The following is a 25,611-nucleotide window of genomic DNA, read 5'->3' as shown; positions in this document are numbered from 1 at the left end:
AAATATTTAACCTCACATATGTTATTATACGTCATATTAGTGCTGTTCGTTCAGCACAAGAAACAAATATAATCCTAAAAAAACGTTTTCGAAGTTGGAAACAGCCATTTTGGAACCGCAAAGCCTCATGGTAGCCTAGAGGTCGAGCGAGGTAATGTGGGCAATGCAGTTGAATAAAACTCCAGGGTATTTGTAATGCATTTTATATACATTGACATTAGCCAGCAGTGTCTGTTAAATTAAACTACCCAGATCCAGGAAAACGATATGCAGTTTGAAGCAAGTTTACGGCCACGTTCTAGTTCGTCTATATCGTGCTGCGCAGTAATGCAGTCATATCGGTCACTGATAATGTAGACACTGTAAAGCTCTACTAGTGGGAGTGCTCAACGCTAGCCAAGGAGGACAAGACACCCCTCTAACCCATAGTAGCAAATGGAACTAGAATTAGCTGGTTAGTATATCAGCTGGTTAGTATATCAGCTGATGTACGAAGGGCTATATAAATAAATTTGATTTGATTTGGTTGCATAGTTCCAAATAGATTACACTTCACCTGATCTGAAAGAGTATACAACCACCCAAAATAGGCTCAAAATCAAATTACTGAGTGCACAACTGTGTAGCTGTTAGTAAACAGTCAAATGCATGCAATCCAACTTAACTTTTTTTTTAATATGTTGTGTATATAGATGGTTCATTCATACACCAATCAAATGCTTGAGACCTTCACAATCAAGTCCAATTGTACATGCTTCAATGAAGCATCCAAATTGACTTTGTGCTCACAACACGTCTTGTATCCAAACTGAACACCAAGAGCATTCTCTTTTTTTCAGGAATCTAGAATGTTTCCACTTTAGCAGCAAAGTGATGCCACTCATTATTCTACACCGTAACCAAAGTTACAGTGGTTTGTGTTTTAAATGGTCTTAATTGATTTAAAAATTGCAGTCTGATACAGAAGGCTAGGAGACCTGAACATTATGAAAGTGCTAGTCATTAAATTTACAGAGATCAGGCATCACCATAGTGCCATGAAGTATCCAATATGCTACATATGAATACACTTGACACCTTACAAATGCCTCTGGTTGTTTTAGCAAGGCTACTTAAAAATCAAGAACCTTGGCTTGTATATACATAACAAACATGAGAATTTGTTAATGCAGAAAATAACAGACAACACTACTGCCAGAGGTATAATCTTATCACGCACGGCCTTTTGGCCAAAACAGTGAAAATGATGAAACACTTAGTCCCATTATCAATTTCAAATTGTTAAGCCCTCCCATTTTGTTTAAGAGGGAAGAAAAAAAGTCCCCGTCCTAGTATCCTCCACAGTGGATCCCAGAAGACAATGTTGTTTTGAGCTTTTTTTTCTCTCTTGCTTCAAGCTCAAGTTCTTGGTTTGTTTTCCCAGCCATTTGTTGCATTTGGTTGTCTTCCCACTTCTTCTGGTGCTATTTCCAATTTGATAGTCAGATTGAAGAGTCAATGAGAAGAACCAGTTCTGGAACCACTACTTAAGGGAACAACACAAGCTTTTTTCACTTCACTACAATCAGTCAGAGTAATAAAAGGGAGAAGGGACGACTCAATTCATTCCTGGAGCGTTGCCTCCAAAGTTGAAATTAGTTGGCACCACTTCTGGCACTGTGAACTTGTATCCGCCGTGCTTCTCGATCATTTTGGATTCTAGAATGAAGAAAATAGGGCAATTATACAACAGGCCAAACATGGTAAGTGTTTATTTCCTATGATATTAAAACAATTAAATAAAAAATTAACAGCTTATTGTATGACAGGGATACATTTACTTACCATGTGCTGCCCGTCTCTGGTCTGCAAGTGTGCCAATGTCATGAAGGTGTTTTCCTTGTTCCTCATCAAGGGTTTGTGTGAGTGCCTGGTACCATGCTGGGTCACGGGTCTGGATATCTGAGTTGGAGAAAAACATAGTTAAGTTTTCCCCCCACTTTTATGTATGATTTACACTTAAGCAACATATTGCATTCATGTCTTCAATCCTGAGATCTCGTTTGTATTGTGTTTTTAAACCTTCTCAGACAAATGCCTCGATGTCTTCAACTGAAGAACATGCTGCTGTGGGGAATTGAACGTGACCCTGATCCAGTGACCACTGACAGTGTCCCGTTCCAAATCATAATTATTTCATCACTTAAGATCTTGTACTAATAATGCCCTTTAATTAACAGACCTTAATAATATTATGAAACAAATTTGTGATTGTAAAAACTTATTCACTGTTTATGTCCAATTTGTGTCCTTAACTTGACGACCCATCACTAGCTTTGTGTGCCTGAAAGGTGGTCTCCTTACTCTGTAGTATGGCCTTGAAGATCTGGTATTCATCCACCAGGTTGTCTTCGTCATCTACAGCTGTAGTGTAGCCCTCCAGTGCAGTCTCCTCTGCGTCGTCCTCATCCCAGTCCTCATCATCCCCATCCTCTCCTGCATGCTTGGCCAGCATCTCCAAGTACTCCTGGCCCTCCTCATCAATGTCATCCTCATCACTGCCCAGCTCGACTGAGGAAAGGCACAATGGATTAATTTATTACTGATCTACTAACACAACTCAAACCATCTACCAATGAAGTGCTCCTTGCAGCTGTATCTTGTTCTATTTAATATAGTAGGAAGCTTAAATAAGGGAGTGACAATGGGACTTATGAGTTCAGAGGATAGCACAAATGCCGTACCATTCTCCTCATCCTCCTCTCCATCTCCATCGCCATCTTCATCCTCATTCTCGTTCTCTGCTTGACAGGCGTAGGCCCTCTTGAGGCCGTTGAAGAGCAGGATGGCTGCGGGAAGCAGTTGGCCAGCCACCTGGTTGACAGCCTGGGGCCTCTGCTCCAAGTCAATGAGGGCACACAGGCCAAGCACACAGATCTTCCTATCGTGGAGCCTGGGGAATAACATTTAAAAAAATAATGTAATCTTACAGTACATTTTTCCTCTCTACTTGATATCAAACTATATGGTGGACCAGAGAAACCAGACGAGCTGTAAATATATTAAACGTGAGCATCTTTCCTGGTCTTACCCCAGGAAGCAGTCAACGTCTTTGAGCCACTGGGAGATGAAGTGGTTGGTGATGGGCTCAGTGTTGTTTGGGAAGCGCAGGTTCTCCAGGGTGTTGAGCAGCAGAGGGGGGCTGTAGTACAGGGCAGCGATGGCCACTTGCAGACACATGGTCCTCAGCTCACTGGTCTTCACCTCCCTCGTCAGCCTCTCCAGCGCAGCCGTCACAAACAAGGGAACAACCTGCAGGAGCGGAAAAGAAAGTCTAAGGTGACTGTATAGTACAGTGCTTCTCAAAAGCAGTTACTTTGAATACAGTCGTAGCCATACAAGATTTAGTGTATAAGCCAGACACTTACCTGATCGATTCCGCGCCCTTTGCACTGCAGAATAACCACCTCCAACAGCTTGGCTGCGTGACACTCTGGATCCTCACCTGGATCGCCAGTCAGAACCTGCATGGAAAACAGATGATCAACTTGTTCACACTCAGCAAAAATACACACCACCAATATGTGTGAAAAAAATTGCATAGCGGCTGTAAGTTACTGTACCTTCTTGCACATGCTGTAGATTATCTCCAGGTATTTAGTGTCAGACAGGAGAGTGTCTGTGTCAACCGTGACGTAGTTGTGAAGGAGAGGCATCATGTCTGAAATAGAGTCACATTCCCCATTTAATATAGTGTTTGTGTATATAATAGTCAAATCACCATAACAGGCAAAGTTGAGACTAGCAGGTTGGTGAGCAGTATACCTGTGAAGTAGTCAAAGCCATCCTGCTGGAAGACCTCAAACACCAAGGGGAGGAGCTGCCACATCTGTTGGGACACCTGCTGGCAGGTCAGGCTGTGTGCCAGAGACAGGATCTCCTCGTAGAACTCTGAAAATCAGCACACACACAGGCTGGGTGTCAAATAGGTAAACATAGGACAACCCCCACAGAGTGAGTCAGTCACGTAAATGACTCTAGGCACCTCACCCACCTGTAAGCGTCAGAGAGGCCGGAGGACCCGGTTTGGAATGTGGTGGGACAGGAAGAGCAAGGGAGACTTACCCAGGACGTGCTGCTGCAGGACAGTGCCAATCACCTGCAGACAAATACCCTCCAGCTGCTGGGTGATCTAAAACAGAAACTTAATTCATTTAGTTAGAGCACTGGAACACACACACATACACAGATTCACCATGAACATACAAGTGGTGTTGAAAGAGTAGATTTGATGATTTCATTGTGCAAGTCATTTCCAGCAAACCAAATACCTGTGGGTAGGTACATAGATAAAAACAGTCAACAGCTTTACTTTACAGAGTCAACGACCACGAGTAGCATACCAAGAAGACATATCTAACTGTTGACCAACATTTGCTGGTTTGGCTGGTTCCAAGCTCCATGGTCCTGTGCGTCGGCGGACGTACGGACAGAGAGCCACAGTGCTATTTCTAGAGGCATCAGCCTGCAAGGCACTTTGAAGAGAGAACAGTGTGTGTTTCCAGGAGGGGGTGGGCAGCTGGGAGTGTGCTGGCAGGCAGCAGTTATGAGCTGGGAGGGAAGCTGCTGTACTGAGTGGGTGTTTGGTTGAATGGCTGTAAGTAAATATGCCTTGTCCGAACTAGAATGGCCAATAGGGCAGGAGCCCATATCCTGTTTCTGTAGCATGAGACAGCTTGATGTACAAGTAGACCCCATGGACAGGACACCATGGCTGTACTCACCTCTTTGTGGTCCTCCACCACACTGAGCAGTGTGTCGATAGTGTTGAGGATGCCCATGGCTGTCACCGCCTTGTCGTCCCCTCCCTCCTCGTCAGGCCCCGTCTGGATGACCTGGTTGAAGGTCATCGCCTGAGGAGAGACAGGAATAACAGCCATAAGTGGGATTTCCTGAGAGCAGAGTATTTAAAACCAGACCAACATGGAACTAGGAGAGATGGTAATTGGACCTTATTTCCTCTCTCCATGGCTGACAAACAGAACTGTAAATTGATCAAAGGAAGGAGACTTCCTGTGCAGGGCCTTTTTATGAGTCAGGCAGAGCACACACTCCTCACCAAGTGCTGTGTCATCTCCACAGCGATGGGCGTGACCTCTTCGCTGTACTCGCAGATCATCTTCTGGATGACGTTAGTGAGGTCATCGTTCTCCGTTTCACGCACAATGTGCAGGAGGGCCTGCATCACAGGCCGGATGAAGGGAGTGATATACTCTTTGGCTAGGAAAGAGGAAAAACATGACAGAGGAGCACTTCGTGATAATCAGTTATATCATTTGGATTCAAGAAGAACATGAACTATTAATGTTATTCAGCAAAGAAAAAGACTCCATATACACCTATGGTGTGTTTGAGTCTGACAGTGGAGAGATAGATAGCTACCTTTCTCCTGGTTGCTTATGAGGACCTGCAGGGCGATGGCTGCCTCCACTTTAACAGGCATCTCGTTGTCATTGATCAGGCAGAGTCGGGTCAGCTCCAGGGCTGTCTGCAGGTTCTGGTCACTCTTAAACTTGACCTCACAGAAGTAATGAAGGACCCAACAGGCCTATGGGGGGAAAACCAGAGATAGTGGTTAACACAGTTAACAAACTGGCTATAATTCTCCTATATCTAGAATTTCTATCTAGAACCATCAAGATGTAAAGAGTTGAAAAGCCACTGCAATGACAGAAGCAGAACTGTCAGAAAACACAGGTGTTTTACCAAATCATTGTCATTAATATTATTGATACACTAAATCAAATGTATTTATAAAGCCCTTCTTACATCAGCTGATGTCAAAGTGCTGTACAGAAACGCAGCTTAAAACCCCAAACAGCAAGCAATGCAGGTGTAGAAGCACGGTGTCTAGGAAAAACTCCCTAGAAAGGCCAGAACCTAGGAAGAAACCTAGAGAGGAACCAGCCTATGAGGGGTGGCCAGTCCTCTTCTGGCTGTGTCGGGTGGAGATTATAACAGAACATGGCCAAGATGTTCAAATGTTCATAGATGACCAGCAGGGTCAAATAATAATAATCACAGTGGTTGTCGAGGGTGCAACAGGTCAGCACCTCAGGAGTAAATGTCAGTTGGATTTTCAAAGCCGATCATTCAGAGTATCTCTAACGCTCCTGCCGTCTCCAGACAGTTGAAAACAGCAGGTCTGGGACAGGTAGCATGTCTGGTGATCAGCTCACATGCTCTCCCCTTCTCCCCATTGGAGCCCTGGGACAGAATGATCTGGCAACGTGACACTTACTCTGGCTCTCATATAGCCCAGCTCACTGCGGAACAGAGTGAAGACGTGGTTCTGCAGCATGAACTCCATCTGGTCTTTATAGACCTTTTTCTGTTTCCAGGGGTGAGAAGAAAATGAAAATCATGGTTAACGAAAATGCATTTAATGTATTTGACTGCCACGTGGGAGCCATAAAGGGAACTTAAGTGATAAAACAATTTGGCATAATAGTTACACGCCGAGTCAGCTACCTCATCTGATGAGTACATGGTCAGACCAATGGTCAACTAGAAAAGAGATAGCAGGTGGTGTTGGGAGTTAATCACCTTGAGCAGGATTTCAGCCAGAGAGCCAATCATGTGCAGCGCCCCGTCCTTCTTCCTGGGGTCAGAGGTGGGCTCAGTGAGGATCTGATAACAGAAGCCCATGGTTTTCTGAAGAACCTAGAGAATAAATAAATGCATTCAGTCAAACGTGCTGCTTCTGTGTATCCTGGCTAACTGCTACACATTAACATCAAACACCTCTGATATGTCCCAAATGGCACACTAATCCATGCATAGTGCACTACTTTTGACCAGGGCCCATGGGTTAGTGCACTATGTAGGGAATAGGGTGCCATTTGAGATGCAGCCCAGGAGAGTTTGTGGGAGAGTATGGAGGCTGGCCCGTGGTGAGGAGTCAGAGACGTCACAGGTCAGTACTATGATCTCCAGTGGCTCTATGGCTGCAGGTGTGGAGTGAGCACCGCCGCACAGACTATAAGACACAGCCAGACGGCAGCACGTAACATGGACAGGCACCACACACCCCGTTCACCCACAGCCAAAACGGAATAGAACTACACGCTAAAACACCTTACATTTAGAACAGAAAGAAAGCTGTAATACGTAACACATCTGACAAAGGCGCTACAACAACTAAAGTAGTGCTTTCTTCCAGCTATGCTACTTTGTTTTCCAGAGTTCTCCTGGCTCGACGCGTCCACAGACCGGTTCCAACAGCTCTGTACTGTTGTTGGAGCAACAGGGCGCTAATGAGATCCACAGCAGGACAGGGCGGAGGAATGGGCAAGGCCATAAATAAGGGCAGGAGTGAGGCCAGTAGAGAGAGAAAAAATAAAATAAAACAGGCACCGGGCCATGCGTCCCAAATAGTACCCTATTCCCAATATAGTGCACTACTTTTGAACAGGGTTCTGGGTGGAAGAAATTAGTAGTGCACTATATAGGGAATAGGGTGCCATTTGGGATGAAACAGGATCACATCATGGCAGGCTGTTGACCCTGCCAGGACCAGGAGGACTCAGCTTTCACATCAGAACCACAACTCACTTCTTTCCTCTTGTTGCAGGAGGTGAAGAGCAGGGTCTGAGCTGCCGTGGTGGGAGAGATGAAATCCTCAAACACATCTGAGACGGGACAGAGAGTCAGCAGATCAGATGGCACAAAGCATTGGTTTGTTAGAATAGCTTTACACAGTTAAATCTTTGAACTGATCACTTCTAGGCAGTCTGATTCCAGGACATTCCTTCTGGATGACAAACACTTTGGAAATCAGAGAAATATTCCGTAAACAAGAATGCGCTTACCAAACTTCATGCGAATGTACTCGTATGGATCCTCCTCCCACAACTCCTGGTCACTGTCCGTGTAGCACATGAGGGGGAAAACCACGTCCTGAATGATGCCCTGGATATGTGGCTTCAGGTTCTTCCAGGTGACAGCGTGTGCGATTCCCTGGTTAATATAGTTGAGTGTCTGCTGGAGGACTCTGGGAGCCACGTATTGCTTCTCCTTGTACTGATATAAGACCTTCAGCAGCACCTACAGACAGACAAATCAGTTCCCTCTGGTTGAGATCAGACTTCTATGCAGACAGACACAGTTGAAAGGCAACCTTCTGTCCTTCAGTCAATCCCAGTCATGCATCACACATCTTTCAGCCCAGACAAAGCCAAGAGCGGCCTTAGCCTCTCACCTGTTGTGCTGCCACTGCGTATCCCTTGAGGAAGAGATCGGCAAACTCTGTGTACTCTTTGGTAGTGTTGCCTGGGCTACCATACCTGGGGGGGGTTTTTAAAGATGCTTTCACATGTTAATATACACTGAACCAAAATATAAACACAACACGTAAAGGGTTGGTCCCATGTTTCATGAGCTGAAATTAAAGATCCCAGACATTTTCCATATGCACAAAAGGTTACTCTCCAATTTTGTGCACACATTTGTTTACATCCCTGCTCGTGAGCATTTCTCCTTTGTCAAGATAATCCATCCACTAGACAGGTAATAATGATAAGTGATATCATTAAGGGGTTATCACTTTCACCTGGTCAGTCTCATGGAAAGAGTAGGTGTTCATAATGTTCTGTACACTCAGTGTAGTACAGTGACAGTGTGCTGGGGTGGGTTGAGTAGGGTTACCTCTCAAAGAGCCTGGCTAGGATGTGGAGGGCCCACTTCTTACACTTCCACCAGGGCAGCTCAGGTCTCTCGTCCTCATCCACCTGCAAGGTCTCCTGTGAGGCATAGACGGGGAAGGAGGGGAGAAAGCGAGAGAGAGGGAAAAAAAATAAAAATAAAAATCAGCTCTCTTTCAACTAGCAGCAATTAAAATAAAGCAAACAAACTACAGCTAATCTGTTTGGGAGCTCCTTGATTTGCAGTCAACCTATTTGTGCTCCCTCCTTGCCCTACCACAGTAAATCTGCCCTCACCGGAGGCACGTCTCTGTCCACCACTGTCTTCAGGATCTCCATCCACTCCGTCAGGTTCTGTCTGTTGATCAGCTCCAGGGGGAGGTTATACTGTGGACAGAGAAAAGGAGAAACCCTGTCTATTCAATTCAAAAAGCTTTGTCGTCGTTCCAATGGACAGACAGAAAACCCAAGACAGCAGTGCAGTCTGGCATGCTGAGGGGGACAGGTCTAGCCCAGTGGCCCTGACATGGACCAGATGGTCCTAAGCCCTCTCCCTCCTACAAGACAACCATAATATACCCATCTCCAAAACCAGTATTATGGAAGTAGTAGCTAAATACCTGGACACTACAGCTATACATCCACATTTAGACAAGTACCATACACTCCCTATACAATCAACACAGACTAACATATACACAACTTCTAAGAAGGTGAGCGTGACAGATATGGTCAGTAGTACCTGGAAGAGGGCGTAGAGGATCTTGAAGATCTGTTTTTGCACCAGGACAGATTCACTGGAAGGGTCAGGGAGCAGCTGGATGAAGCGGTCCTTCAGCATGGGCATGAAGATCTGCATGGCCGCCACCAGAGGACTGCGCTCATCCGGCTTCTTGTACCTGTCAAACACACAATCAGAAACATCAGCCACCCGAAGACATAGCAAACAGCTCTATAATACAGTCTCTGTTCCAAATGGCACCCCATTCCCTAAATGGTTGGGACACAAACATGGTCACTCTAAAACAAGTAGTCCTTACTCATAGTTTTTAACCAGCTGGTAGAGGCAGAGCAGGATGCCCAGCCAGCCGGCGCTGTTATCTGACTGCAGGTAGAAGCCAATCTTGTCCACGATGGCAGTCCACTTGCCGGGGTAGTCGTGTTTAATCATGTGGTGGATGCATGTCGTCAGCTGCACTCTGAAGGGTTAGAGAGGAGAAAGGTTGGAAGACGATCTGGTTGAGCAGAGCTACCTCTACCCCTATCCCCCCTCTTCTGGCACTGTGCAGTGAGCTGAGCAGCCACAGGGTGGTGGTCAGTTACCTGATGCGCTCGGGGGAGTGGATGATTGCCTCCACAATGTTGTCACGGATAAACTGCCTGTCCTCCTCCGGTATGTTATTGACAGGCGTCTCCGTGCTGGTACCGTCCCCCTCGCTCCAGTGCTGGGTCACCATGTTCTTTAGGTAGATCACCCCTGGGGAGGGGAGAGGGGGACATTCAACTGACTAAACATAAGACAGCCTTCATAGAGATCCTATTAATATTGGATTACATACAGTGCATTCGCAAAGTATTCAGACCCCTTAACTTTTTCCACATTCTGTTACGTAACAGCCTTATTACAAAATTGATTGAAATGCCCCCCCCCTCATAATACTCCATAATGACAAAATACAATTTAAAGAAATTGCACATTTATTAATAATAAACTGAAATATCACATTTACATTAGTATTTATACTTTGTTGATGCACCTTTGGCAGCGATTACAGCCTCGAGTCTTATTTGGTATGACGCTACAAGCTTGGCACAGCTGTTTTTGGGGAGTTCCTTGCATTCTTCTCTGCAGATCCTCTCAAGCTCTGTTAGGTTGGATGGGGAGCGTTGATGCACAGCTATTGTTAGTTCTCAAAGACATTGAGACTTGTACCGAAGCCACTCCTCAGTTGTCGTCTCGGCTGTGTGCTTAGTTAGGGTCGTTGTCATGTTGGAAGGTGAACCTTGGCCCTAGTCTGAGGCCATGAGCGCTCTGGAGCAGGTTATCAAGATCTCTGCTCTGTTCATCTTTCCCTCGATGCTGACTAGTCTCCCAGTACCTGCCGCTGAAAAACATCCCCACATCATGATGCTGCCACCACCATGCTTCAACGTAGGGATGGTATTGGCCAGGTGCTGAGCAATGCCTGGTCTCCTCCAGACATGAGGTCAATCTTGGTTTCATCAGACCAGAGAATCTTGTTTCTCATGGTTTGAGAGTCCTTTAGGTGCCTTTTGGCAAACTCCAAGCGGGCAGCCATATGCCTTTTACTGGGGAGTGGCTTTCGTCTGGCAACTCTACCATAAAGGCCTGATTGTTGGAGTGCTGCAGAGATGGTTGTCCTTCTGAAAGGTTCTCCCATCTCTACAGAGGAACTCTAGAGCTCTGTCAGAGTGACCATCGGGTTCTTGGCTACCTCCCTGACCAAGGCCCTTCTCCCCAAATGCTCCGTTTGGCCGGGCTGCCAGCTCTAGGAAGAGTCTGGGTGGTTCCAAACTTCATCCATTTAAGAATGATGGAGGCCACTGTGTTCGTGGGGACCTTCAATGCCGCAGAAATGTTTTGGTACTCTTCCCCAGATCTGTGCCTCGACACAATCCTGTCCCGGAGCTCTACGGACAATTCCTTCTACCTCATGGCTTGATTTTTGCTCTGACATGCACTGTCAACTGTGGGACCTTATATAGACAGGTGTGTGCCTTTCCAAATCATGTCTAATAAATTGAATTTACCACAGGTTGACTCCAATCAAGTTGTAGAAACATCTCAATGATGATCAATGGAAACAGGATGCACCTGAGCTCAATTTCATGTCTCGTTGCTAAGGGTCTGAATACTTATGTAAATAAGATTTTTTTCTTCATATAATTGCATACAGTTAAAAAAATAAATAATCCCCCCCGCTTTGTCATTGAGGGTAGATTGATGAGGAAATGTTTTAATTTAATGCATTTTAGAATAAGACTAATGCAACAAAACATGGAAACAGGAGGGGTCTGACTACTTCCGAATACACTGTACAGCTGGTATTCCACCTCCTTAGATTTAATTAATGCAAATCATATGATATTGAAGTAAAATCTGCTTTGATAATGGGGTTTAAATTGAACCAATTTAAATTTAACCCTTCCAATTCCTGGAATTGCAGCTGGTTAAAGTGGCACAATATTCCCCACATCTCTTTAAATCACTTAATATCAGGGAGATCTCTAAATTGTTAGAGTGAGTTAGTGTGACATTGGGAGGTGTGAAAGAGTCCATCAGCCTAGATAGCAGCAGCTGAACTCATGACCAGCACATTCACTGCGACTCCTCTCATGTTGTGCTCAGGCTGAGAGGGAGTAGCAGTCGGCCGGGGGAGTACTTCTAGGCCCCTTTAAGAGCCCACACCTCTCCTCTGTCTCAACACACTAGCATGGCCCTGTTCATTAGCACTCCCCATCCAAACAAGGAATCACTCAAATATTCATCCTTCCTCTACCCCCTGAAATTACAGCTCACATCTCTGCCTCCATCTTCAACTGATAAAATCCGAGCAGAGCAGCAGAAAGAGGCCTAATTCCTTAAGTGAGTCATAGAACAGTAGTGTAAAAGTGTAATTTAGTTAGGGGTTTGAAATAGTTCCCCCTCTCTGAATTTGGAGTACGGGTGTGAATTATTCTACAGAGCCACAATGGAGCGTCTGAGGTCAGTGGCTCGCAGGCAGGCCGGGGCGGTTGACAGGGGCTGAGGGACAGGCCAGGCGGTGGATAGGAAGGGGACAGGCCAGGCAGTGGATAGGAAGGGGACAGGCCAGGCAGGGGTCAGACAGACTGCTGACACGTGACCGCTGGCTGGGAAGTCATAATCCTGCCAGTCAGTGCTGACACAGCAAGACCCTCACAACCACCCTCCCCAACCCATTAATGTCCCCCTCTGCCCAGTCCAACACTCAACATCCCCCTAGCCCACACAATGAGGCAGGGAATAGATGATTCCTGAATTTTCAAATGATGCAATTGCCTATAATAGCGTGACAGGCTTGAAAAAAACAAACCATGACAAAAAATATGCTATTATCTGCCATTAGCAGGCAGGCATTTGCCCTCAATAGGAGAGGGACCTGGGTCTGATCGCACTGCCTTTATGGAATCCCAGACATTTGCCTGCTAGCTACGGAATCGCTTAGCTCCTCCCTTTGTGTCAGATTACAGCAAATGAGCCTCATTACCGCGGAACTTGTGGCCAAAGTGCTGAGTGTGAAGTTCCTGTGGAGGTGCCAAGCCAACATTTAAGCATCTGTTAACCAATGGCGTGCCACCATTGCAGCTGCATTAACTTAATGCAATTGGTCTGAATCGGAGTCAGGTGCAGCAGGGCTCAATGGCAGGCCAAAGAGTACAGTCACAAGAAGGATAGCATTTCTGCTCAACACACCAGTTCCTGGAGAGGTTTGCTTAGAGATGTTCAGGCCATCTGTTTGACAAGAGGCACACAGATTAGCACCCAACGCAGAAGGCAGGATGGGCTGCTGCCATGTTAGACTTTTCTCCGTGCTGTCATATTACTATTGTGTTGTTGAAGCAAACTACAATGTCAAAGAACTGACAAGATAGAAGTTGAGACATGATGCTATGGGTGAGCACAATTGAATACGCTAGTGTGGAGTCTAGCAGCACGTTGAAAATGACAGGCTCTGTCTGGTAGCCACCTGAGGACGGCACACATTTTAAATGTAATAAAAGTCAATGAGCCACTGATCAAGAGCAGATCGTCCTAACATATAATTGCACATCATTACCAGAGAGGCATGTGTGATACATGGACAGGTTACCAACAACCCTTCACACAGAGCATCTCAAACATGTGGAAGGTTATTTTATAACAAAGGCAGCTGTATCAATGACTAGACACACTGTCCAGGCCAAGAAACTATAGATTTCACTAAAGCCCCCTAGCAGACTAAAAGAAGTGTGAAATCTCAATGCCGTAGGACAGGATAAAATAAGCTGCAACAGTAGCATAATAAAAGATGGCATCATATACAACAAAAACAACTTTCTTCTCTTTCTATCATGTGTGTATCTTGGTGAACAAATGTACAAGTTCATGGGAAATTGGTCAGTCTTCACAATATGACTGGTGTCATCGTTGTGGGAGCTGTGACAGTCAAGGCAGGGGTCATCTTTGAGAAAGCGTGCTCAGTTCATTTGAGCTACAGTTGTAGATACTCTTCTCACCTTTCAGTTCCGGTGAATTTCCATCTGCAAGAGAGCCCAGAACCCCGCCCCACATCATCATAATAATAAATACCCATCCTCTGAAACTCACCTGCTTGTCTGACGGGCAAATCTAACTGATCAGACATGGTGACTTGCAGCAGAGCTGACACAAAATTCACCTGGGTGTGACCCTGTAAATGAAAGCAGGAAAGGATGCATGAATATCAAACACGGATGTGTATTTGACCTATATCAGCAAAACAGTGTATAACAAACATCTTCAGCCATTTGACTCCTTGCTGTCCCCAGTCCACCTGGTCTTGCTGCTGCTCCAGTTTAGTAGTAGTGGTAGTAGTAGGTTTAATTGGTTTCTCAGTCATAGACTGAAATGTACACCAATTTATAGTCATAACATCAATCGTATATAATTATCAGATCCTAAACTAGCAAAACACTTAATATAATACATTGGTAAAATATACAATATATGTAAACAAAACAATGACAAGTTAAGGGTGGCAGCTTTAGAAAGCACATCTTTAGAGTTCTTAGGAAGACATTTGCCCTGGGCTATATGGTGTATGCATGATCAGTGTCGTGAAGAATGGGATGGTAGAGTTCTGACAGCGGCCTGTACGTGTCATGGGAGTGTTCAGTTTGTGGCTGTTGCGGGTTTCCTGTCCAGTAATCTGCTGTCTGCTTGGATGGAGCCAGTCTGCAAACTGGGAGTTCGTACTCTGTTTATACAATGAGAAGAGAGGGGTAGCACTCCTCGAACACCCACTATTTGATCTAGTGCACCAAATTCCCCCTCACTACCGGTCTTTGTTGCCGACTGCAGTACCCAGCAGCGACCGATAACGGGGGAGGCTAAGGTAAGTGATTCATCAACTGTTCTGCCTGTTGCTATGGAACCCTGACCTGTTCACCAGAAGTGATACCTTGTCCTGGACCTGCTGCTTCCAACTCTCTCTACCAAACCTTCTCTCTCTAACTCAGAATGACCAGCCATGAAAAGCCAACTGACATTTACTCCTGAGGTGCTGGCCTGTTGCACCCCGTACAACCACTGATTATTATTATTTGACCCTGCTGGTCAACTATGGACGTTTGAACAGCTTGGCCATGTACTGTTATAATCGCCACCCGGCACAGCCAGAAGAGGACTGGCCACCCCTCAGAGCTTGGATCCTCTAGGCTTCTTCCTAGGGAGTTTTCCCTAGCCACCATGCTTCTACATCTTCATTAGCGGCCGGCCGATTTCAAGTTATGACGATCGGTAAATCGGCATGTTTGCAAGCCGATTATGGCCAATTACATTGCACTCAGAGGAGACTCCGAGGCAGGCTGACCACCTGTTACGCGAGGGCAGCAAGGAGCCAAAGTAAGTTGCTAGCTAACATTAAACATATCTTATAAAATACAATGAATCCTAACATAATCACTAGTTAACTACACATGGTTGATATTACTAGTTTAACTAGCTTGTCCTGCGTTGCATATAATCAATGCGGTGTTTGTTAAATCATCATCGAATCACAGCCTACTTCGCCAAACGGGTGATGATTTAACAAGCGCATTCGTGAAAAAAGCACTGCCGTTGCACCAATGTACCTAACCATGAACATCAATGCCTTTTTTAAAATCAAGTTAAGTTAGCAGGCAATATTAACTAGGGAAATTGTGTCACTTTTCTTGCGTTCTGTGCAAGCAGAGTTAGTGTATATGCAGCAGTTTGGCCTGCCTGGCTCGTTGCGAACTGTGTTTAGACCATTTCTTCCTAACAAAGACAGTAAATAATTTGCCAGAATTTTACATAATTATGACCTAACATTGAAGGTTGTGCGATGCAACCACAATATTTAGACTTAGATGCCACCCATTCGATAAAACACGGAACGGTTCATTTGTTTTCGAAATGATAGGTCATTAATACGGTCAAATCAGGAAACTAAGGCTCGTATTTCCTCGTGTTTTATTATAATTAAGTCTAGGATTTGATATAGCAGTCTGAGCAGTGGTAGGCAGCAGCAGCAGGCTCGTAAGCATTAATTCAAACAGCACTTTCCTGCGTTTGGCAGCAGCTCTTCGCAATGCTTGAAGCACTGCGCTGTTTATGACTTCAAGCCTATAAACTCCCGAGATTAGGCTGGCAATACTAGTGCCTATAAGAACATCCAATAGTCAAAGGTAAATGAAATACAAATGGTAGAGAAATACAGTCCTATAATTCCTAATAAATACAACCTAAAACTTCTTACCTGGGAATATTGAAAATTCATGTTAAAAGGAACCACCAGCTTTCACATGTTCTCATGTTCTGAGCAAGGAACTGAAACATTAGCAATTTTTTTTTACATGGCACATATTGCACTTCTACCTTCTTCTCCAACACTGTTTTTGCATTATTTAAACCATATTGAACATGTTTCATTATTTATTTGAGCCTAAATGATTTTATGTATTATATTAAGTTAAAAAAAATAAAAAATTAAGTGTTAATTCAGTATTGTTTTGTCATTATTACAAATATATATATATTATGATTATGATTTTTCAACGCTGATACTGATAACGATTATTGGAGGACCAAAATAAGCCCATAGATTAATCGGCCAATGTTTATATATATATATATATAAACATTGGCCGATTAATCTATGGGCTTATTTTGGTCCTCCAATAATCGTTATCAGTATCAGCGTTGAAAAATCATAATCGGCCGACCTCTAATCTGCATTACTTGCTGTTTGGGGTTTTAGACTGGGTTTCTGTACAGCACTTTGTGACATCGGGCTTTAGGAAATAATTTGAATGATGACAGCAATGCCAATTTGAATGACAGCAATGCCAATTTGAATGATGACAGCAATGCCATATAACCATTATGTTGAGGCATGGAGCTCCGTTAGCTGAAGCCTATACACATACAGCTACTTAAGAATGCCAAGTATGAGAGTTTATATAATGTAACACCCCCATAAACACACAGAAAAAGAATCCAGACCCCCACATGGCTGCAGCATCTGCATCAAACAGTGAGGGTCACCTGTCCCTAATCTCTAGACACAAACTAATAAAGATCAAAATTAAGATATCCAGTATAGACAGTGGGGCAAGAAAGTACTTCGTCAGCCACCAATTGTGCAAGTCCTCCCACTTAAAAAGATGAGAGAGGCCTGTAATTTTCATCATAGGTACACTTCAACTATGACAGACAAAATGTGAAAGAAAAAAAATCCTGAAAATCACATTGTAGGATTTTTTATGAATTTATTTGCAAATTATGGTGGAAAATAAGTATTTGGTCAATAACAAAAGTTAATCAATACTTTGTTATATACCCTTTGTTGGCAATGAGAGGTCAAACGTTTCACAAGGTTTTCACACACTGTTCCTGGTATTTTGGCCCATTCCTCCATGCAGATCTCATCTAGAGCAGTGATGTTTTGGGGCTGTTACTGGGCAACACGGACTTTCAACTCCCTCCAAAGATTTTCTATGGGGTTGAGATCTGGAGACTGGCTAGGCCACTCCAGGACCTTGAAATACTTCTTACGAAGCCACTCCTTTGTTGACCGGGCGGTGTGTTTGGGACCATTGTCATGCTGAAAGACCCAGCCATGTTTCATCTTCAATGCCCTTGCTGATGGAAGGAGGTTTTCACTCAATCTCACGATACATGGCCCCATTCATTCTTTCCTTTACACGGATCAGTCGTCCTGGTCCCTTTGCAGAAAAACAGTCCCAAAGCATGATGTTTCCTCCACCATGCTTTACAGTAGGTATGGTGTTCTTTGGATGCAACTCAGCATTCTTTGTCCTCCAAACTCGACGAGTTGAGTTTTTACCAAAAAGTTATATTTTGGTTTCATCTGACCAAATGACATTCTCCCAATCTTCTTCTGGATCATCCAAATGCTCTCTAGCAAACTTCAGACGGGCCTGGACATGTACTGGCTTAAGCAGGGGGACACGTCTGGCACTGCAGGATTTGAGTCCCTGGCGGCGTAGTGTGTTACTGATGATAGGCTTTGTTACTTTGGTCCCAGCTCTCTGCAGGTCATTCACTAGGTCCCCCCGTGTGGTTCTGGGATTTTTGCTCACCGTTCTTGTGATCATTTTGACCCCACGGGGTGAGATCTTGCGTGGAGCCCCAGATCGAGTGAGATTATCAGTGTTCTTATTCAGTCTTCCCAGCCTGGTGCAGGTCTACAATTTTGTTTCTGGTGTCCTTTGACAGCTCTTTGGTCTTGGCCATAGTGGAGTTTGGAGTGTGACTGTTTGAGGTTGTGAACAGGTGTCTTTTATACTGATAAGTTCAAACAGGTGCCATTAATACAGGTAACGAGTGGAGGACAGAGGAGCCTCTTAAAGAAGAAGTTACAGGTCTGTGACAGCCACAAATCTTGCTTGTTTGTAGGTGACCAAATACTTATTTTCCACCATAATTTGCAAATAAATCCATTCAAAATCCTACAATGTGATTTTCTGGATTCCCCCCCCTCATTTTGTCTGTCATAGTTGAAGTGTACCTATGATGAAAATTACAGGTCTCATCTTTTTAAGTCGGAGAACTTGCACAATTGGTGGCTGACTAAATACTTTTTTTCCCCCACTGTACAAGAGTGCAGCATACTTTTTACATTATCATTGATCACATAAGTTTTTTTATTTTATTTAACTAGGCAAGTCAGCTAAGAATAAATTCTTATTTTCAATGACGGACTAGGAACAGTGGGTTAACAGCTTTGTTCATGGGCAGAACGACAGCTGTTTAACCTTGTCAGCTCAGGGATTCGGGATTCGGGAATGAAAATGGGTCTCAATGCTTAGCCCCCCACATATCCTTATATCACTTGCTATATTAAATGAATACTGTTCAGGCTTAACTGCTCCAGATGAGTCAAATGTAAGATGGGAAAAATAGCCTACTACCCTCTTTTCCCGGTAGATAACAATGCACTCAGACCTCTCCCTGGATACCACACAACATGACTCAGATCTAACAATCCAACTGCACATTCTTGTTCTGTGGATTGAAAATCTGGGCATTGTATATTCTGTTGTCGCGAAAAACAAAACGACCTCAGATTGTTGAGTGGAGATGTTCATGTACAAGTTGTGGCCAAAAGTTGAGAAAGACAATTATTTTCACAAAGTCTGCTGCCTCAGTTTGTATGATGGAAATTTGCATATACTCCAGAATGTTATGAAAAGTGATCAGATGAAATGCAATTAATTGCAAAGTTCCTATTTGCCATGCAAATTAACTGAATCCCCAAAACTTTTCCACTACATATCAGCCCTGCCACAAAAGGACCAGCTGACATGTCAGTGATTCTCTCGTAAACACAGGTGTAAGTGTTGACGAGGACAAGGCTGGAGATCACTCTGTCATTCTGATTGAGTTCGAATAACAGACTGGAAGCTTCAAAAGGAGGGTGGTGCTTGGAATCATTGGAATCATTGTTCTTCCTCTGTCAACCATGGTTACCTGTAAGGAAACACGTGCAGTCATCATTGCTTTGCACAAAAAGGATATTGCTGCCAGTAAGATTGCACCCAAATCAATAATTTATCGGATCTCAAGAACTTCAAGGAGAGGGGTTCAATTGTTGTGAAGGCTTCAGGGCGCCCAAGAAAGTCCAACAAGCACCAGGACCATCTCCTAAAGTTGATTCAGCTGCGGGATCGGGGCACCACCAGTACAGAGCTTGCTCAGGAATGGCAGCAGGCAGGTGTGAGAGCACTGCACACACTGAGGCAAAGACATTTGGAGGATGGCCTGGTGTCAAGATGGGCAGCAAAGAAGCCACTTCTCTCCAGGAAAAACACCAGGGACAGAATGAGGACGGGTGTAAAGCCATTTTCTCTGATGAATCCCCTTTCCGATTGTTTGGGGCATCCGTAAAAAAAGCTTGTCCGGAGAAGACAAGGTGAGCGCTACCATCAGTCCTGTGTCATGCCAAAACAGTAAAGCATCCTGAGACCATTCATGTGTGGGGTTGCTTCTCAGCCAAGGGAGTGGGCTCACTCACAATTCTGCTTAAGAACACAGCCACGAATAAAGAATGGTACCAACATATCCTCCGAGAGCAACTTCTCCCAACCACCCAGGAACAGTTTGGTGACGAACAATGCCTTTTCCAGCACGAAGGAGCACCTTGCCATAAGGCAAAAGTAATACCTAAGTGGCTCGGGGAACAAAACATCAATATTTTGGGTCCATGGCCAGGAAACTCCCCAGACCATAATCCCATTGAGAACTTGTGGTCAATCCTCAAGAGGCGGGTGGACAAACAAAACCCCACAAATTCTGACAAACTCCAAGCATTGATTATGCAAGAATGGGCTGACATCAGTCAGGATGTGGCCCAGAAGTTAATTGACAGCATGCCAGGGCAGATTGCAGAGGTCTTGAAAAAGAAGTGTCAACACTGTAAATATTGACTCTTGTCATCAACTTCATGTAATTGTCAATAAATGCCTTTGACACTCATGAAATGCTTGCAATTATACTTCAGTATTCCATAGTAACATCTGACAAAAAATATCTAAAGACACTGAAGCAGCAAACTTCGTGGAAATTCATATTTGTCATTCTCAAAACTTTTGGCCACGACTGTACATTTTATTTTTGAGCCTTGCTAGGCCTACTCTTATCAAACTAAAGTTAGCTAATAATACGTTCGAACTGATGACACAGTATGGACATATCACAGAAACAACAACTTGACTTAAAGTTCACCTAAACCCCAGTTACATGACAACACCGTACATCTATCGTTCTAAGGATATCATAGCCGATAACAGACCAGAGTATATTTGACACTTGCCCAAGACTTCCTCCTACTAGCTAGCGAGCGAAACATGGCTAACTATGTGACTATAAAATAATTCACGCCGTCCGTATATGTTAGTTATCAATGGCACGTCTACATTTGACATATAGTCGACATCTAGACAATGATAATAGGCCATGTTGCACATAACTGGCTATTAAATTTGTACGGCTAACATTAGCGAAAGAATTTGCGCACGCGGACAGCTCATCGAATGACTCAATGTAATTGATGTAACACTAGCCGCAAAAGGTTGCTAACGTAGCGCTAGCCAGCGAACATTCACTTTCCCTTTCACAAATGAGGTACAAACAAAACGTTTGCCACGTTAATAAATGCGTAGCTATTATTAATAATGATTGCTATTGTTTACGTTGTGTCTTGCAAGTTAACTAACGTTGGATAAATCAAACCTACCTAGCTAGTTAGCAAATATTAGTTAGCTTGCTAGTTAGCTACGTTCATGGAAGTCAAAGCCAGCAAGCTAAATAATGTAACATTAGCTACTCTCATATTAGACGTACATTTATACATGATAGGAAAGTAGTTTGATGATAAAAGCTTGAATAACTAACGTTACACCTGTCAATTTGTCCGATTGGTAACATTTTGGCTGACTAACCAGTTTAGTTAGATATCTAAAATCAACGGGCTAGCTAGTTAGCATTATTGCTGTGCATGTCAGCAGTAAAATTAATAAAATACACCTGACACGTGATTCACTTAGCCAACTTGCTAATACAGATTTTCGAACTTTTAGCAAACGCTACCTACATTCGTATACTATATCGCATGATTTAGTTAGTTTAGACCAAACTTGTATAAATAAATGGCAAAAATGTGTCTTTCCAACGATTCAAACATGATACATCAGCTAGGCCAAAAGCAAGCATTGTGCAAAAAGGCTTTTTACTGCGTAGCTAGCAGCTAATTATCAAGGAAGCTAATGCTAACTTCCGCACGTTTTTAAAGAACCAACTGCGGGTACACGGGGTGGATTCGCTTGGAGTTGCCGATCTTGGTGTTCAAATATAATTCGAAACTTTGATATTACACCCGTAACGGCAATAGTCATATGTATTCACCGAAACATATGTCGAATAGAGAATATTTGATCTGTCAAAGTTCTGGACTGACTCTGGTCTCCCACAGCCACAAGCTAGGAGGACTCCATTCCATCTTTGATGTGTGACACAACAGAAGAGGCCCGATTAGCACCATCACACGTTTTTACCTCGTTCAGCTGTCTCTCCGCAGCCTCACGCAAGTTTGGGTCCATGGTACCCCGAAGTGCCTCGATCAATACGTTCGGATCCATAGCTAAATCTGGTATGGCTCGGATTCAGTATTTCTGTGGTCTATGAATTCCCAGTCAATGCGCACATGGACGCACGGCTCTTCAGTTACCGGCGCGAAAGGAAGAAGTGAATGAAGTACCCGGATAGATCAGCGCCAAATTTCTCCAACACGAACATCCGCTTCGAACTATTGCACTCTAGGAGTTGTAGTTTTACATGTGTGATATCAATTAAATTCAAGGGGCTTTATTGGCATGGGAAACATGTGTTAACATTGCCAAAGCAAGAGAGGTAGATAATAAACAAAAGTGAAATAAACATTAAAAATTAACAGTAAACATTACACATACAGAAGTTTCAAAACTCTCTCTCACACGGTCTTACGGTCAGTAAATAAAGACTGCTGGTAATGAGAACAAAATATGAAAATGGAAAGCATGTCATTGCAGTTGGCTAGTAGATTTGAATTTTTCAGCACCATTGAGGTGTCCAAATATCTAGAAATAGAATAGAAATAGAAAATATGGTAGTAATCTTGCTAAGACCAGAAGAGCTGAGGAGGAAAAGGTGATCATTAAGATAACTTCCCTTTCTCAGAGGGGAGGAGAAGATGGAACTAATTGAGTTCCAAAATAAACTGGATAATATATATAAATTAAAAGCAGAAGGAGCCTTTATTAGATCTAGGAAAAAAATGGATTGAGGAGGGAGAACAGAATTCATCCTATTTCTTTAGACTTGATCAATTTCACTCTAAAAATAACACTATCCATAAGTTAAACATTGATGGTGTTATTACAGATGGCCAAAAATTAATCGCTAAATACTGTAGCAATTTTTACAGAAAATTGTATAGCTCAACGTACTGTCAGGAATCCACAGATATATTTTTTAACTCACTGAATAAAGTTCACTCTATCAGTGATATAGAATCTAAACAGTGTGATGAACCCATCAAAGTTGAAGAGATTATAGAGTCTATCAAACATATAAAGAACAATAAATCACCAGGTGTTGATGGAATTACATCAGAATTTTACAAATTATTTTCTGAACAAGTAGCTCCCTTCCTATTTGAAGTCTTTTTAGAGAGTATTAAAAACAATGTTCTCCCTCCTGCAATGAGTCAGGGGTTAATAACACTGATACCTAGGCCTAAAAAATAAGTGCTGCTCATCGATAACTGGTGTCCAATTTGTCTTCTTAATAATGACTATAAGATATTAGCCTTACTACTTGCAAAAATAATTAAAGAAGTCCTGGATGCAATCATTGACGAAACACAGTCTGGCTTCATGAGGAACAGACATATTTCTAACAATGTCAGACTAGTATTAGACATACTTGACTACTCAGACCTAATAACTGAGGATAGCTTCATATTATTTTTAGATTTTTATAAAGCATTTGACACAGTAGAGCATCAGTTTCTCTTCCACTCCCTTGAGAGACTTGGCTTTGGCGATTTTTTTCTGTAAGGCTATTAAGACTCTCTATGCAAATGGTAACAGCTCTATCAAATTGAACTATGGCACCTCACCTAGATTTGAGTTAAAGAGAGGAATTAGGCAAGGTTGTCCTATCTCTCCGTACCTGTTTTTATTAATCACCCAACTTCTTGCAAATTCTTTAAATAATAGTGCTGTACAAGGTATTTCCATAGCTGGTAAATAAATTATTATAAGCCAGCTGGCTGACGATACTACACTTTTTCTGAAAGACGCTAACCTACTTCCCATATCGATCAATGTGATACAATCCTTTTCCAAAGCGTCTGGTCTATATCTTAACATTAATAAATGTGAACTCATAGCTGTCAAAGATTGTGTGACACCTTCATATTATGGTATTCCAGTAAAGGAAGAACTTACATATTTAGGCATAACCATTACAAAGGATCAGAAGTCTAGAGGCTTACTAAATTTTAACCCTCTTATTAAAAAAACCCAGAAGAAACTAAATCAATGGCTACAGAGGGACTTATCTTTAAAAGGTAGAGTCCTAATAACCAAGGCTGAAGGTATCTCTAGACTAATTATGGTGCTCTATCTTTATATCTTGAAAGGAAAATAAGCAAGGAGATAGACCAGATGCTTTTCAACTTTCTTTGGAGAAACCGTACCCATTACATTAGGAAAACGGTTGTATTGAACACTTATGAGAATGGTGGACTGAATTTTCTGGACTTTACTACTTTAAATAATATTTTTAAGATCAATTGGATAAAACAATTCCTAAGAAGACCCACTTCTATCTGGAATTGTATTCCTCATCATGTCTTCTCTACTTTTGGTGGCCTTAACTTCATGTTATTTTGCAATTATAATATTGACAAAGTTCCAGTGAAACGTTCTGCTTTTCATCGGCAGGTTTTCTTGTCATGGTCCTTAATTTATAAACACAATTTTTCTCCACACAGATATTATATATGGAATAATTGGGATATATTGTATAAAAATACCTCTCTGTTTTTAGAATATTGGTTCCGAAATAATATCCTATTGGTGAGCCAACTGGTAAATGCAGAGGGTCTTTTACTCAGTTATAAAGAATTCTTATCACTTTACAAGGTCCCTGTAAGATTTTGCAATTGTTTTAGATGCCATTCCCTCAGGTGTTGCTATGTTATTCAGGAACGTGTCAAGACCTGACCCTCAGAGCCTACCTTCTATTGACCCTGTTGACTCATCAGTAGGAAAGATTTGTTTATCTTTTGATCCATTCAACAACAGAGCAATACGAACCTTGTTTCAGCAGGATGTTGTATCTATACCTTATGTCATGCCTTATTGGAATGGATTTATTGATAATATCTGTTGCAAAAAAGTTTGGATGTTGCCACACACATACCTACTTGTTAACAAAATTAAGGAAGTTTCCTTTAAAATTATTCATAAATATTATCCTGCCAACCACTATATGAAGAAGTTTAAGGAAAACATCAACTCAAATTGCTCCTATTGTAATGACCACCCAGAAACAGTTTTGCATCTTTTTTGGCATTGTATGCATGTAAGAAAACTGTGGCAAGACATCAGTAGGTTTATAATTGAACACATTTATGAAGATTTTACACTATTGTGGAGAGATGTACTGTTTGGATTCTTTACATACAATAGAAATAAGCTGAAACATTTTTATGTAATTAATTTCATTATTCTTTAGGCTAAATTTCATATACACAAATGTAAATTTACAAACAGAAAACCACATTTTCGTACCCTACAAAAATGAATTGAACTGTCTTTAAGACGGTTAAATGCTCTACTAACAAAAAAAGCTGTTAGAATTGTAAATATATGCATGTCCATTAAGGTCCTTGTGTAATTGTAATGTGATATTGTACCCCCTAGCTCGATTGTCTATTGTTTGTAATCTATGTATGCTTGTGTTCCCTCATGTGCTTTATGTATTGATTTGTTGTTAATAAAAAAAAAAATTCATAACATCAGAGAACAACCAACATCTATCTAGATGTTGTACTCAAAACTTAGTCACATAAATGAAAGCTACTAATATTACTGCTACTGTAAAAACGCCAATAAT

The 25,611-nt window shown here is 42.7% G+C and overlaps 1 protein-coding gene and 1 non-coding gene across 2 annotated transcripts; both read right to left on the bottom strand.

Moving 5' to 3' along the window:
* Nucleotides 1-654: 654 nt before the first annotated feature.
* On the bottom strand, nucleotides 655-22,244 carry LOC109895325 (importin-7). The gene is made up of 24 exons (XM_020488938.2): nucleotides 22,002-22,244; nucleotides 14,032-14,113; nucleotides 10,005-10,158; nucleotides 9,722-9,880; nucleotides 9,424-9,580; nucleotides 8,979-9,068; nucleotides 8,686-8,780; nucleotides 8,240-8,324; nucleotides 7,851-8,085; nucleotides 7,594-7,670; nucleotides 6,586-6,702; nucleotides 6,281-6,370; nucleotides 5,422-5,587; nucleotides 5,099-5,259; nucleotides 4,764-4,892; nucleotides 4,105-4,171; nucleotides 3,805-3,930; nucleotides 3,603-3,700; nucleotides 3,408-3,503; nucleotides 3,071-3,291; nucleotides 2,724-2,932; nucleotides 2,344-2,550; nucleotides 1,825-1,941; nucleotides 655-1,698 (listed from the first exon to the last, which is right to left on the bottom strand). Exons 1-24 carry the CDS (start codon nucleotides 22,083-22,085, stop codon nucleotides 1,598-1,600), a joined length of 3,123 nt encoding a protein of 1,040 aa, XP_020344527.2. The 5' UTR covers nucleotides 22,086-22,244; the 3' UTR covers nucleotides 655-1,597.
* LOC116374903 (small nucleolar RNA SNORA23) lies at nucleotides 6,902-7,079 on the bottom strand. Its single transcript, XR_004210928.1, has one exon. It is a non-coding gene; the product is annotated as a small nucleolar RNA SNORA23 (small nucleolar RNA).
* Nucleotides 22,245-25,611: the final 3,367 nt, after the last annotated feature.

Source organism: Oncorhynchus kisutch, linkage group LG8, assembly GCF_002021735.2.
Source record: "Oncorhynchus kisutch isolate 150728-3 linkage group LG8, Okis_V2, whole genome shotgun sequence".
NCBI lineage: Eukaryota > Metazoa > Chordata > Actinopteri > Salmoniformes > Salmonidae > Oncorhynchus > Oncorhynchus kisutch.
This window is presented reverse-complemented; position numbering and strand designations above follow the sequence as displayed.

What these genes read in the sequence shown, in the direction of transcription:
- LOC109895325 (XM_020488938.2), bottom strand. Translation starts at nt 22,085, where the DNA reads ATGGATCCGAACGTATTGATCGAGGCACTTCGGGGTACCATGGACCCA. An exon ending in GTACATTCGCATGAAGTTTG is followed by an intron (nt 7,671 to 7,850) that starts GTAAGCGCATTC and finishes GTCCCGTCTCAG; the next exon opens with ATGTGTTTGAGGATTTCATC. An exon ending in TGGAGATGACACAGCACTTG is followed by an intron (nt 4,893 to 5,098) that starts GTGAGGAGTGTG and finishes GTCTCTCCTCAG; the next exon opens with GCGATGACCTTCAACCAGGT.